The following is a 14,344-nucleotide window of genomic DNA, read 5'->3' as shown; positions in this document are numbered from 1 at the left end:
ATATCATCTTCTTAGAGATGATCTATGCTCTTATTTAGATAAGTCAAAGTGTTGACTTCTGTTGTAAATGTACTATCTCTCTCTCTCTCTCTGCTGAACTATTGAAGAACTTATAAGAAGAATTGATCAAGGGTTTCCCCACATTGGGGTTTGTCCCTGGCTAGCGCCACATCTTGTGTCCTCTTGTATTGGCTTGTCTTCTGCGATCTATGTTTATGTTCTATCTGCAATTTACTTTAACGCTAATGTGATTGCTAATCTGGAAGAGATATTGAGCTAATTGTGAAAATTGAAATAAATTGCTCTAAGCATAGAACATACCTAAAATTAACATGGTATCAAAGCTGAGGTGAAGACAAAGCCAAGCAAGAGTGAAAGAGCAATCACCGAAGACAGTTGGGAAAGGACAATAGGATCAGTGGATTCCTCATCCCTCTTCTAATTCACCAAGGGTGAAGTCAAAGCAAAGAACATTATCAGAATGGCGCGGCGGAAGCCTCTGATGGCCTACCTAAAGATCACTTCAATGGGAAGTCCAAATCTAAAGGTGGAAGGAAAGGCAACAGATGCCTTGGTTTCAATAAGTTCAGCCATTATGCGAAGGAGTGTCCGAATGGTAGGGACACATCACTTGATGATGATAACAATCCAGGGACATCTTCAATGATCGGAGGAATGACAGGTAATGCAGGTCATCAAGGAAATAGTCGACTCTTCAAAGAAAGCAAGGAACTCCGGGTATGAAGAATCAAATATTGTCTCTGATAAGATAAAGAAGCGTTATATTATATTGGCCCTCTCCTTCAGACTCTTTAGGAATCTAGCTTATTGATTGTAGTGCTTCAAGGCACTGCATCGAATAAAAGGGTGTTCTCTCTAATTTGGTAGAGATGGAAACAATCATGGGATTATAGTTGGAGTCGATGCCACCTATACCGAAAAGGGTGTAGGGAATGTTACCCCTCAATTGAATGAGGATAACTCGATTCATTTACAAGAATCTCTTTTATGTACTTGGTTGCAAGAACTTAGAAGAACCTAGTGTCCATTTCGGCAATGAAAATCAAAGGTTACAGGGTGCCATTCATCGATGGAAAGGTACATGTTTGAAAATGGAATTTTCAAAGATGCTTTTCAGTTCAGGGTTGGTAGTTTGTATCAAGTTGCAGGATGGTCCACTGGGGACCATGTCAGTTGTCACATCTCATCTATAGCACCGGAGGTCTACTTATTATGGGACCCTACCCGATGTGAGTCAGATGATGACAGGGATGCATGAATTCAAGAAGAGCATAAAGGTACATGTCCAAGATGTACCGAAGAAAAATCTTACAAGGGTACCATTCCCCTCATGTAGCAAGTCCATAGGTTTGGAACAACCCGAGTGGTTTGAGATTCATGATCGGGAATCTCATGTATGGAGGTGAAAGAAAGCCCTCTATGGCTTAAAGCAAAACACCTCAGGCTTAGTATGAGAGGATTGATAGTTGTCTGATGAAGCTGAGATTCACTAGGAGTGAAGCCAATCCAAACCAGTGCTCGAAGGTTGTGGATGATAGATCTCTCATACCGGCGCCTTCTGAGGACGACCTCTTTCTGACAGATGCAGACCCTCTCATTTGCAAAAGTAAGAGGGAGTTGGATTCCGGATTTGGAATGGTGAACAGCAAGCCCGCGACTACCTCGATGGAGCTTAACTTTCAGAAGTTATGTGATAGGGATAACGGACCTGATTTGGGAAATGCCTCTGAGTTTCACAAACTCATACTAGCATTGATGTTCTTGGTGAACTCCCATCCGAATATATGTTTTGCAGTTAGCATGGTGAGCTCATATATGGTTGAGCCTCACTAGATTGGTGACGAGAATCTTCTCAGATATCTTCAGGCAACAATCTCCCATGGATTGAGATACACTGCTGAAAATATGAAGCTGCTTGATTATTCGAATGCTGACTGGGCAGGCAGTGTGGAGGATCTCAAGAGCACTTCTGAGTGTTGATTCTCTTTGGGTTCTGCTCGATATCCTGGATGAGCAGGAAGCAGAAGTCGGTTGCTATAAGCACCACTGAGACCGAATACATAGCTATGAGTATGATCTCGTGTGAAGCTGCCTGGTTGTGGAAGCTCTTCAGTGAGTTGTTTGTACACATGATGGATACCACCGTGATCTTTGGTGTCAACCAGGGGGGATTCAATTGTTGAGGAATCTCGTATTCTATGATTGCTCCAACATATAGACTTCAGATACTACCTTATCTGGGATATGGTATGTCGATGAGCGAGGAGGCTCCATCGCATTGAGACTGATGTATAGGTCACAGACATTTTGTCAAAGCCCTGGGGAAAGGTCAAATTTGTGACTTTCCCAAACAACTTGGAGTCGTTGAGAGACCTTCTTATGAGGGTCCTGCATGAGCTCTAGGAGCTTCGGGGGGCTTGGGGTACTTCCTGGAGCAACAAGCGACCATAGGGCGACTCACCCTCCCCTAATGGCGCGTTGTGTACAGGGTGAATGGCTCAGCTGGCGACATAGGGATAGGATGAGTGGTTCTCCTATCGAGGCATCCTACCCATACAGCCTGGGACTCATAGGAAGTACATCTCATCTGGCCAATGAGTAAGGAAATGGGGTTAGGGACCATAGTAATACTATCAATGGACGCATCGTTGTATCTACCATACTCCCTATGCTAGAATGACCTCCATTGATCTAGGACCAGTATGAGTGGTTTGAGACACTCTCTTGTGATATTGATTTTGGATCAATGAAACTGACTTCGGGTCAGTAAGAGTGGTATGATAGACTCTCTTCATATGGAATTGACTTCGGGTCAGTGGAGAATGGTATGAGACATTCTCGATTAATTCTTCTTCTTCATGGTTCAGCAGTGCAGGGCACTAATGGCAGAGATAGTACAGTCTGGAAGATGGATCAGCGGATGGAGATCTCGCTAATTGAGAGGGAGTGTTAAAATTGGCACTAGGGCCAAACTCCATGTGGGGCATCTTATTTATGGCAGCTGATATTTTTCTTGGATCCCTCTTATCGACAGTTGTAGGATTGATCTAAAGATCATCCAATTCCGATAAGTATTCATGGAGTTATGAATTTATTTGTGTCAATAGACAATTCGTCAAGGTCGGCCAGCAACCAAATAAACCCCACATGTGCTCAATGTTTTAGTATAAAAGGAGATGACTTGAGAGTCATTTTACATACACTTCACCCTTGATTTCTCTCCACTTGTTCTGGGTTTTAGTGTAAGAGAAATCTAAGAGAGGAAGCCCTAAAACGCAGAAGGTAAAGGAGCCCTAGTATGAAGCCCTAGACTAGTCTCTACAAGCCCTAACGTTGCCCTAGGAAGGAGGATCTACGCAGCTATGGAAGAGGTCTTAGCAGCTCTAGCCGCAGTCCTAGCAAGCCCTAACCTTTGACAACTCTATGCATCCATGTGTGGCAATATATCTCTAAATATAGCTCTAAAATCTGCGTGGAGAAGGAGGCTTGGAACCGTGATTAGGAGGCTACCCTAGACAGCGTGGAACGGTTGTATGGACAACGTATTTCTGAGGTAAGTTTAAGGGTTAGACAAATCTGTTTGGGGTTGTTTCAAGTGCAGATTTAGAGCAGGGATTGCAGGAGTCTTAGCCGCAGTTTGAAGGGCCAAAGGGACAGCGTGGGCGAGCTTAAAGAGCAATGTGGTACTTCTGTGGAGAGGCCGAGTTGCTGTAGGTTACAGCGAGCTGCTTTGAGGCTTGTTTGAGAGCCATCTTGGGTGCAGATTGTTGGGTAAGGAAGGCCGCAAATCTGGAGGAGAAAACAGTGTTGTTTAAGGGTTGTTTGGGTGGTGTATAAGGGAGTCGCAGCTACAACTAGCTGTTGGGCTAGGCTGCAAGCCATAGCCAGCAGCTAGAGGCCATCTATGTGTTGCGTTTGAGGTCAAACAAGCAGACAATGGCAGGATAGGAGTGGAGGCATACTCCCTTGGTAAACCACAGTCTTTTGGAGGGCTGATTGTTGAGTTGTGTGAAGGAATAGGGTTGTAGGTGATGCCCTAACCAGAGAGCAACAGTGCAGCAAACAGTGGGACAACAAGCAATGTTGGCAGCTAGATAAATGGGACAGCTAGGCAATGGTGCTTGGTGCAGCAAACAGTGGGACAACAAGCAATCATAGGAGCAACAATGGATGACTAACTGTGGGACAGCAGTGTGCCACATGGGACAATAGGGGCTAGCATGGTACAGCAATGGCACATGGCACAGTAATGGCAGCATAAGATGCAGCAGTATGATGTGTGCAGCATGGTCATGAGGTCCAGCATAGTGATGATGGGTGCAACATGGTGCAGCATGATGACGAGGTGCAGCACAATGATAGGTGAAGGAGTCACCTTGGAGAATCAGTTGAAGCAGCATGTCTTCAACTGTGTTCAGTTATCTCATGTATCACCTTCTTAGAGATGATTTATGCTCTTATTTAGATAAGTCAAAGTGTTGACTTCTATTGTAAATGTACTATGTCTCTCTCTCTCTGTTGAACTATTGAAGAACTTATAAGAAGAATTGATCAAGGGTTCCCCCACATTAGGGTTTGTCCCTGGCTAGCGCCGCATCTTGTGTCCTCTTGTCTTGGCTTGTCTTCTACGATCTATGTTTATGTTCTATCTGCAATTTACTTTAATGCTGATGTCATTGCTAATCTGGAAAAGATATTGAGCTAACTGTGAAAATTGAAATAAATTGCTCAAGCATAGAACATACCTGAAATTAACAAAAATTTAATAGTTCTTCAAACATGGAGGTAGAACAAGAGCAGCAGAACCAAGATGTTAATCTTATGCCCAGTACAGAGCAAATCATCACTTAGTCTCCGCCTCCTCCTACAGATGGGTAAGCTCTAGGTGATGACGAGGAAATTCCTCCTTTAGATGATAGCCCGGTCATGGATATTTGCAACCTGAGTTTCAATGAGCTTCAGCGAAAAATCGTGCAGGCAAGAAAGAAGCATTTCCCCAATGACCTCACACATCTTGCTTTCATGAATACAGAAAGGGTGATTGTCATGGATACTAGGAGAAATCCTCAAACCATTGTCGCAGCCAATTTGGCCTTTCCAGGAGCTTCAAAGGCAAATACAGAGTATTTGATGGCGGAAAATAAACAGAAAGCAAAGGACTTGGAGGCTGCGAGACAACAAATAGAACAACTCCAGGCAGAAATTCAGAAGTTGTCTCCCGCACAGGTTTACTTGAAGGAGCTTCAAAGGGCCATATATGGTGAAGTTCAAGCATTGGGAGACACTATGATGAATCTTTATGAGGAGTTGGTCACTGTGCATAAAGCAGTTGTCCCCTTGCATGATATGCAGAAGAAATCGCTGGAGAATGTTGTTGATTTGGGGTAGCATCGGATGTGCTCTAGCCATGAAAATTGATGGAGAGGCTAAAGCACATGAGATCTCCAAGACCCGGAAATGGTTTGAACAGATTGTATCCGGTTTGGGAGATATTAAAATAATTAATATTTTTAATGGAGTTCCTAAGTCTAAACTTAGGAAAAAAAATATTAATGGGTATTAATATAAAACTGGGTTAGAAGGTTCCAAAAGTCATGGATCAAGCCAAATCTAATCTTAGCCTTTGATTAGAGATTTAGTCTCAGTCGTTGAAGGACCAGCAAGAAAAGTATAAGAAGAGGCTTGAGGGTCAGTTGGAGAATACACCAAAGTGATCAATCATTTATTTTGCTAGAGCATGGTTGCTAAGCAAAGTTGAATCAGTGATCAGCAGCGAGGGGCAGTGAGTACGAGGCAGAGAGGCAGAGACAATACTGAGAGACTAGCGCAGAAGCAGAGAGAGTGAAAGCAGCAGCCAATCCAGGCTACGCAAAACCCAGCAAAGTCAGTGCAGAGGCCAGAGGGACTGCATCATCCATGCAGAGGCTGTTGGAGTAACGTTGAGGGTCCCAGAGGTTGCGCAGTGCCTCAGAGGGCTGATGCAGAGGGTCCTGGGGCTAACGCAAGTCAGCAGGGGGCTAACGCAAGTCAGCAGGAGGCTAACGCAGAGGCTAGAAGGGCCAACGCTGAGCTTCAGTTGTGTCGGGGAGGGTTTCGTGCGACAGGTTTTCTGAGTACCTGTTTCTGAATATAGAAGTATTGCTGCCGTGTATTTTTCTCTGTCGGGTGAGCCAGTGAGGCACCCAAGTGTACTCAAGGAAATACTGCATAATAATAAACCATCAAAATAGCTGCACAGGTTTTCTCGCATTGGGTTTTTCCGGGGACATTTGTCCAAAAATAACGGTGTCACTTGTGTGCTTGTTTTCCTTCAGTTGATGATCTGTAGATGTTGTGACTGTACTGTGTTTATTTCGGTATTTAAATGTTTTAAATAACTTGTTCAGAATTTACAAATAGAAGAAATAAACCAGCAAAATACAGATTAATTTTCTAACGAATAGACTTAGAAAATTCAACATGGTATCAGAGCGTGGTTGCAGATCACAAGAGAGCTAAAGACATCAGCTAAGCAGAGCATTTGCAGCAGGATCAGTTGTCCTGAGTGACAGTAGCTAATCCTTGCAGAAGCGACAGAGGAAGGGTTGACACAGAGAGACTGCGTCATCAGTCTGGGCCAGAGAGAGGCCAGCGCAGAGGTAGAGCCCAGGAGGGCTGACACAGTTGGATGAGGGAGTTGTTTTGTCAGTGTCAAGGTTGTGCAGAGCCAAGAGGCTCAATCCTTCAGTTGCTGGGGCGAAGGAAGCTATGGGCAGTTTGCGGGAGCAAAGTTGGTGGGGTACTGTGGTTAGAACAGTACCTAATAGGGCAAGACCAAGGTAGAAGGAGTTGTTGCCGAGGCGGATTTCTAGCCAAGGAATCTGGATCAGTGTTGCAATTGCACAGACGATCGGAGAGGAGCAACTTGACAGTTGGCAGAAGGATTTCCAAGAGGGAAATCGGGACTCAGAGGGAGTCCAAAAGAGAACTTCCAGACGGGAAGTAGAGAGACTCAGAGGAGTCGAACCGAGAACTTCCAGACGGGAATGATCAGGATTTAAACAGGAACGCAACAAATTACAAAGATAACCATAAACACAAAGATGCAGTGGAAATAATACTTCATTTCATTAATGTAAATATTACAAACAGCAATGGAAATAGACCAGCGAGGGCGATGGTAGCTTATCTCTAAGAAGAGATGTTGCCGCTACATGCCTCTGCACTGTATTACAATGAGGCTCGAAGGCCTATTTATTGTTAAGAAACAATGGAAAACCCTCAACATCCAAAAACCTAACCCTAGAAGATGAAACGCCAAACTGTGGGCCCCATTTAAGTAAATTGGTACATCAACTTCCCCGGGTCGTAGCTTTGGCATACGATCTCCGTTTGACGCGTACAATATCTCGTTAGAAAGATCTATCTGAAAACTACAACTTTGGGAAGAGAGACATCGGTCTATGGACCCATGTTGCTCCCAGTTCTCAAAAAACGTCGTTTAGGGCCTCAAAACGGCTCCAGATGTTCAAGACCCGAAAAACTGCTAAAAATAGTAAACTGTGCTACAATTAAGGAAATTGAAAAGCTGAAAGAAACAATGGTGGGGGTCCAAATGGACTTGGCAGGTGACCACCAATATCCACCTGGATCATTCCCCCCCCCCCTAGGAAGCAATGGTCCCCGTTGCGTTGAGTTCCTCCATGAGATGAGGAAACTTCTACTGAACTTGGTCCCTAGTGAGCCACTTGCCCTGGTGAAGGAGTTGACCTGCTTTGACAACCCGATACAGTTGGATATTCTGCTGGCGAGTGTGCTTGATCTATGTGTCCATGATTCGATCAGTTGTAGCTTGTTCTATGCAATCTGGATTTAACTCTGTGGGTGTGAGTTGTTCTACAATGTCGGATGTGTCTAGTAATGGTGGAAAGTATGGTCGAAGGCAGTCCACATTGAACACTGGGTGCAGGCCAAGGAATGGGGTAATGCTGAGCTCAAATGCATTGTCTCCCACAGCCTTGGTAATGGTGTAAGGACCATATCAGAGTGGTCTAAGTTTCTGATAGGCTCTGGTAAGGCGTTCCTTTTGCAAATGCAACCAAACTTTGTCGCCCACCTGAAACTTGTGTGGCAACCGATGTTGATCATGTCGCTGCTTGTACTTGGCATTTGAATTCTCCAGAATGTCATGGACCTGCTGGCGAATATGTTGTATGTGCTCAATGAAGTTGGTTGCCTTATCTGTTTCAGACTGGACATGAGCCGAATCTGCGTGAGTAGCTGCAAATGGCATGGCCACATCAATGGGACATAATGGCTAGAATCCCAAACCCACCTGAAAAGGGTTGTGGCCAGTCGAGCTGTGGAGAGCCCAGTTGTAGCTGTGTTGAACATAGGGGAGGCTCTCGTCCCATGTGCGTGGATGCTTTGAGTTATACATGCGCAAAATGTGTACAATCATCCTATTGACAACCTCTGTCTAGCCATTAGTTTGAGGATGGAAGGCTGTGGACTTAGTGAGTTTGGTGTCCAGCATCGACCAGAGACTGGACCAAAATGTACTGAGGAACATGCTATCCCGATCTGAGATGATAGATTGCGGGATCCCAAAGTGTACCCACACTCGTTCAAAGAAGAGTTTAGCAGTGGCTTCTGCAGTGATATTCTTCTTGCAGGCCGCCATAATGGCCATCTTCAAGAACCTATTGACGACCACAAAAACACAGTCGTTTCCATGCTTAGTGGAAGGAAGGCCTGACATGTAATCCATGGAGATGGATTCCCAAGGTCGACTAGGGGTAGGCAGCAGGGTATAAAGGCCTTACTTCTTGATGGTCAGTTTGGCAATGGCAAAGGCGGTGCATGATCTGATGTACTTCCCGACATCTTCTCGAAGATTCGATCAATAGAAATACTTCTGCAGTACTGCCACCGTTTTCTCGACCCCGAAATGCCCAGCAGCCTGACTGTAGTGTGCTTCCCAAATCATCTTGGCACGCTCGCTTGAAGGAACACAAAGGTGACCCAGGTGGCATAACAGAGCATCCAGGAGGTGAAAATCTGGAACATGCTGACCCTCCAAGAGTGTCTGGTATGTGTGGCTGAATTCTGGGTCGCTTTCGTAGAGAAGTGGCCAATCAGAAGTCTCGTGCCCACAAGAGTTGAGCATGGTGGTTAACGCCATGATCGATGGTCGACTAAGGCAATCTGCAACATTATTGGTGCTGCCCTTCTTATACTTGATATTCAAATGGAACTGTTGCAGGTATGTGGATCACTTCTGATGGCGATCATTCTACAATTTCCCCTGGGTCTGTATGACCTGCAGGGGTCAGTGTTCTGTGTGGATGATCGTTTCCTTCCCCAAAATGTAATGCTTCCATTGTCGGCAGGCCTGCACAATGGAATACATCTCTTTGTCATAAGTGGGATACTTCCGAACTGTGTCTGAAAGTGTCTCACTATGATATGCCACTGGATGCCCGTGTTGAGTAAGGACTGCCCCAATAGCATAGTCAGGGGCATTTGTCTCGACCTCAACTGGTTGTTGCAAGTCTGGTAAAGTGAGCACTGGTGTCGTGCAGAGGCGATCTTTCAACTTTATGAATGCCTTCTGTTGAGATTCAGACCAAAAGAATTTTGGTTTCGCTCCTCCCTTGGTGACTTGACTCAAGGGCCAAGTGATATGAGAAAATCCCACCAGGAACCTACGGTAGAAGTTGGCAAGACCTAGAAAGCTGCGAAGCTCTGTTAGAGTGGTTGGAGATGGCCAATCCCAAATGACTTGGATCTTGGCTGGATCCACATGCACCCCCTGTTCATCAATAATGTATCCCAGATACTGAACCTGGGTCATGCCAAAAGTACATTTCTCCAAATTGGCACATAACTTGTCTTGCCGCAGTGTTTGGAGAACCTGTCGGATGTGGTGGAGGTGCTCTTCCCAACTCTCGCTGAAGATTAAGATGTCATCCGAGTATACCACTACAAATGAGTTGGTGAATGGCTGCAAGATGTCATCCATTAGCCTCATGAAGGTTGCAGGAGCATTCGTCAATCCGAAAAGCATAACCAACCATTTGAAAAAGCCCTCCTTGGCTTTGAAGGCAGTCTTCCACACATCGGAGGGTTCGATTGGTACCTGGTGATATCCTGACTTCAAATCGATCTTGCTGAAATATTTTGGCCCCTTCAGTTGGTCCAAGAGGTCATCAATCCGTGGGATCGAGTACCTATTACGGATAGTGATCTTGTTGAGCGCTCGATAGTCAATACAGAGTCTCCAAGTCCCATCCTTCTTCTATACCAACACAATCGGGCTCCCACAGGGTGATGAACTCGAACAGATGTGACCTTTCTGTAGCGGATCCTGAATCTGCCTCTTGATTTCATCGTTCTCCAGAACAGAGCGTCGATAGATTTGTCCATTGGGCAGTGGCACACCTGGGGTCAGATCGATGGGGTGCTTGACCTGATAGTGCAGAGGAACCCTTGCGGGGGAGTACTCCTCCACGACCTTTTCCATCTGTAATTGTCGTGCGGAGAGGCCCTGTCTGGAGGTCGTGGCCACCGTATTCTTCTTTCCTTGAGGGCATATCATCAAGAAAACAAATTTCCCGGTTTTGGAAATGAGCTTACTGCATTGTTTTGCAGTAACCAAAGAGATGGCGGTAGGTGGTGCTACCTCCGGTATCCTCTAAAACTTATTTCCCATTAGGTGTCCATATGGTTTTGGGGGCAGAATGGTTAGTAAAGTTTGGTACTTCGCGTAGTTTATAAATCTCATTCTAATTGACTAGATAGTAAAAACCCAACTTTTGAGTTATACGAAGAGGGCAAAGCACATCCTTCCGTCAAGTAAGAGAACACTATAATGGTTTTGGTTCTTTATTTTAAGTGGTAGATAACCTTCAGGTTATTTCCAAGTTGTCTTTGATAGATTGCCTAGCAACAAAAAGGAAGCAAAACATGAGACCATCCATAATAGTGATAAATGACAAATCGATATTCCAAGTGAATCATTAGCAGTATAAGCCTGAATATTTAGCACATCCTTTCTCCACTAGAAAAAAGATGCATTCAAGCAAATGAAAAGGGGAATGCTGCTATTGATGCGGTCTCTACACTGCTTGACATCTCCTTCCCATTAGAAAAAAGATGGATTCAAGCAGCTGAAAAAGGGAATGCTGCAATTGATGTGGTCTAGTCTGCACATTGCTCTCCCCCTCTCTATCTCTCTCTGTAGCCCTGTAAAACAAGCTCTTCTCTTGGGGCTGTGACCTTGCTACTAAATTGTTTGGATGATCATTTAACATAAGATATTCCCTGTTTGGCATTACAATGCTTTTGCTTCTAGTTCACCGTTTCACGAGGCCATGCCATGGCCATCGACCTTAATATGGTTGAAACCGAGTATTATTAGGGAATAAGTCTACACTTGAGACTCGTGTTAATGAAAAGGTTGCTTGATTTCACACGAGATCTAAGTTTGGTCTCCGTGACCTGATAGGAATAACAAGCTTGGTTTAAAGCTTAAGAGTGCCGTTTTATGTGGTTAGAGTGGCTGCAAAGCTGGGTTACCTTTGCCAAAATAGATACCCAGTGGCAGCATCTTAGAAGAACATGTCTACTTTTTCCGAGCTATTGCTTTATAATATATTATTACAATTTGCATACAGAAAAAAGACCTTTGTGCAAAATGTAACACTTAAACTGCACAAGCTGAGACAATAATTATATTAGCAAAATGCGATCATAAGGTAAGGCGGGCGGTGTTCGAACCATCGTGAACTCTCATGGAGTTAAGCTGTCTATCCTCGACATGATCAGTGAGAGAATCCAGAGCTTTGTTCTGCTGCGTCATATATTTGGAATATGTCATTCGCGCAACCTCATTCAACTCTTCTGCTGCCATTTTCGCTCACTAGATTCAACTCGACTCTGCGCGTTTTGCCTCCGCCTCTGTGATATTTCGTTCCCTCTTCGTGTGAGTGTCTTTCGAGTTACGGACCTCTCTTTATCTCGACACAACAAAAAGAAAGTAAAGTTTTAATCTGGAATCAAATTCTCTACAAGGATTTATTTTTTTTTTATTAAATCGAGTGTGATAAAATATATCCTAACTTGGCTCGTAAATAACAAATAACCAATTAGGGCAGCAAAATAAAGGCTGTGAGTTTACGCTGAAAAAGTGAAAAAATAAATAAATAAATTATATAATTTTTAATATTAATAAGAGATAGATATTTTAGTGTATAGGGTTAGTTAATTGAGAAATTGAGAAGGATTTTATTTTTATTTTTTTGAAAAATGTATTTATTCACTTATTTTTAAAAATTGGTCATGCATATTTTTACTTATTATTAAAATATTGTTTTTATATATTTTTAACAATAATGATAATAATATCTATTTTTAAGGTCACAGCTAAGCCAGACACCAAATTAGTGTATGAGACTCCCTTGTTTATGAGACAAGGGACCCACCTCCGCGCAGCGATTTGACTACTAAGTCTACGAAGACATACATACTCTACCCCTCTGGTTTTGAATCTGTGACCTCTTAAGAGGAAACACATGCTCTTACTCATTATTCAAATAATTTAAGTTTAAATTGTTTTTTTTAATTACAAACTTTTTATTGTATTTATTGTAAAATATAGTTTAAATCTTTCACATGACTTATTTTCTCCAAATACATTGTCTTAACTATAATATACCCTATCTTTTTTATTGACCCATAGATAGATCAAGCATAATGGTTTCCATGCATGTTGTTTCTTATGCAGCTTCATTTTTTCACTCTATTGGTTGTCCCTACCATTCTTTCACTCTATTGGTTGTCCCTACCTTAACCCTTTGGGGTTATTAGTTGTGACCCTATTTACTCATAATCAAAAGTAAAAAGGAAATCACATGTATAAGAAGACTTTTCAAATTAGAATTCTTCTTAAATAAAATTATATTTATATATATATACAACAAATTATCATAGTTCCAGCTTTTTCCCCTTGGCCTTATTAGCTGTCATCTTATTTCTTCAAAATAAAAAAGAAAAATGAAATCTCATGTGTAAGAGGACTTTCAAATTAGAGTTATTCTAAAATAAAATTGAAAAAATATTTTTAAAAACTATAATAAGTATATTAGTTTTATTAATGAATTTAGACTTCTGTGATCCATAACATTGTTTAGAAAATCTTCGGCAAAATCACATAATCAATCTTTTGTCGACGCGTTTCGAACCAACTAGTGTGGTTCAACTAGTGTGGTTCAACTTGTCCTGACGATGAACCACACTAGTTGGTTCGAAACGCGTCGACAAAAGATTGATTATGTGATTTTGCCGAAGATTTTCTAAACTATATTAGTTTTATATAAAACAAATTATCATAATTATGAAGTTAAATTTATAATTTCTTTAGCCATGGGAGGTTGAGGAAATGGAACGACTCTCACTTTAATGAAGATTGAGAGGTTACCAAGATAAAACTAGGATGAAGATGTTTGTTTTTTTTATTGGCAACTAATCATAAGCTTAAAGCAAAGTAAATATTACCAAGTTTAAGCTTAGGTCTTATAGAACTAAAATTAAGTTTGGTCCTTGTGGAATTAAAACTATTTTGAAATTTTTGTAAGACAATTTAAGGGAATTAAAATAAGTAATGTTGGAAGAGTATGGAAGACCCAATAAGAAAGTTAAAAGTAGCCATGAAACATGGGACAAACATCCACTATGTGATAATGTTCATGGTCATTGTCTTAGCCCTTTGATATTGGATGTAGCCTCCCACATCCATTGAGTAAATAATTTGAATAATTGACCTATAAATACTTGGTAAAATGAAGAGAATCAACAATAAGTAGAATAATAGACAAATCAAGTCAATTAATTGATGTAGCCTTCCAACTTTTATATATATATATATATATATATATATATCATTTTTGTATATTATAAACATATGGCCAAAAGATATGGGTTGACGTTAAAGCTTGATATATTTAGTAAGGTTTTACATTATTGTATTCATAAGAAAAAAAAATTGCCAATAAATAAAAGTACAATCACAGACAACCATTTCAATATATAATATTCAATTTTAACCTCTAAATGCTCAAATCTAAGGTCGGATATTTAATTTTAACCTTTTATCTCAATCTAAGTATATAATATACAAACTTTGTTTAGCCAAGTATATAATATACAAACTTTGTTTAGCCAAGGTAATATTCTAGTATCACTGCTTTAATAAATCAGTGGAGGAGCAACCTTCTTCTAAATTCCATCATTGGGAATTTTGTACACTATAATATTATTATTTTTCCTTTTTATTTTAGTAGAT

At 41.9% G+C, this 14,344-nt stretch overlaps 1 protein-coding gene across 1 annotated transcript in view; it reads right to left on the bottom strand.

Moving 5' to 3' along the window:
- LOC149249867 (DNA-binding enhancer protein-like protein) overlaps positions 1-12,050 on the bottom strand; it is a 109,179-nt gene extending 97,129 nt beyond the window's left edge. Inside the window, exon 1 of the mRNA XM_089458809.1 lies at positions 11,785-12,050. Coding sequence (XP_089314935.1) covers positions 11,785-11,914 — 130 coding nt within the window. The 5' untranslated portion in view covers positions 11,915-12,050. The remainder of the gene's footprint in view (positions 1-11,784) is intronic.
- Between the last annotated feature and the right edge of the window lie 2,294 nt (positions 12,051-14,344).

This window comes from Pinus tabuliformis, chromosome 7 (genome assembly GCF_031772625.1).
Source record: "Pinus tabuliformis cultivar Carrire ecotype Pingquan chromosome 7, CPIR1, whole genome shotgun sequence".
Taxonomy (NCBI): Eukaryota; Viridiplantae; Streptophyta; class Pinopsida; order Pinales; family Pinaceae; genus Pinus; species Pinus tabuliformis.
The sequence above is the reverse complement of the archived record's forward strand: the minus strand, read 5'-3'. Positions and strand labels throughout refer to the sequence as shown.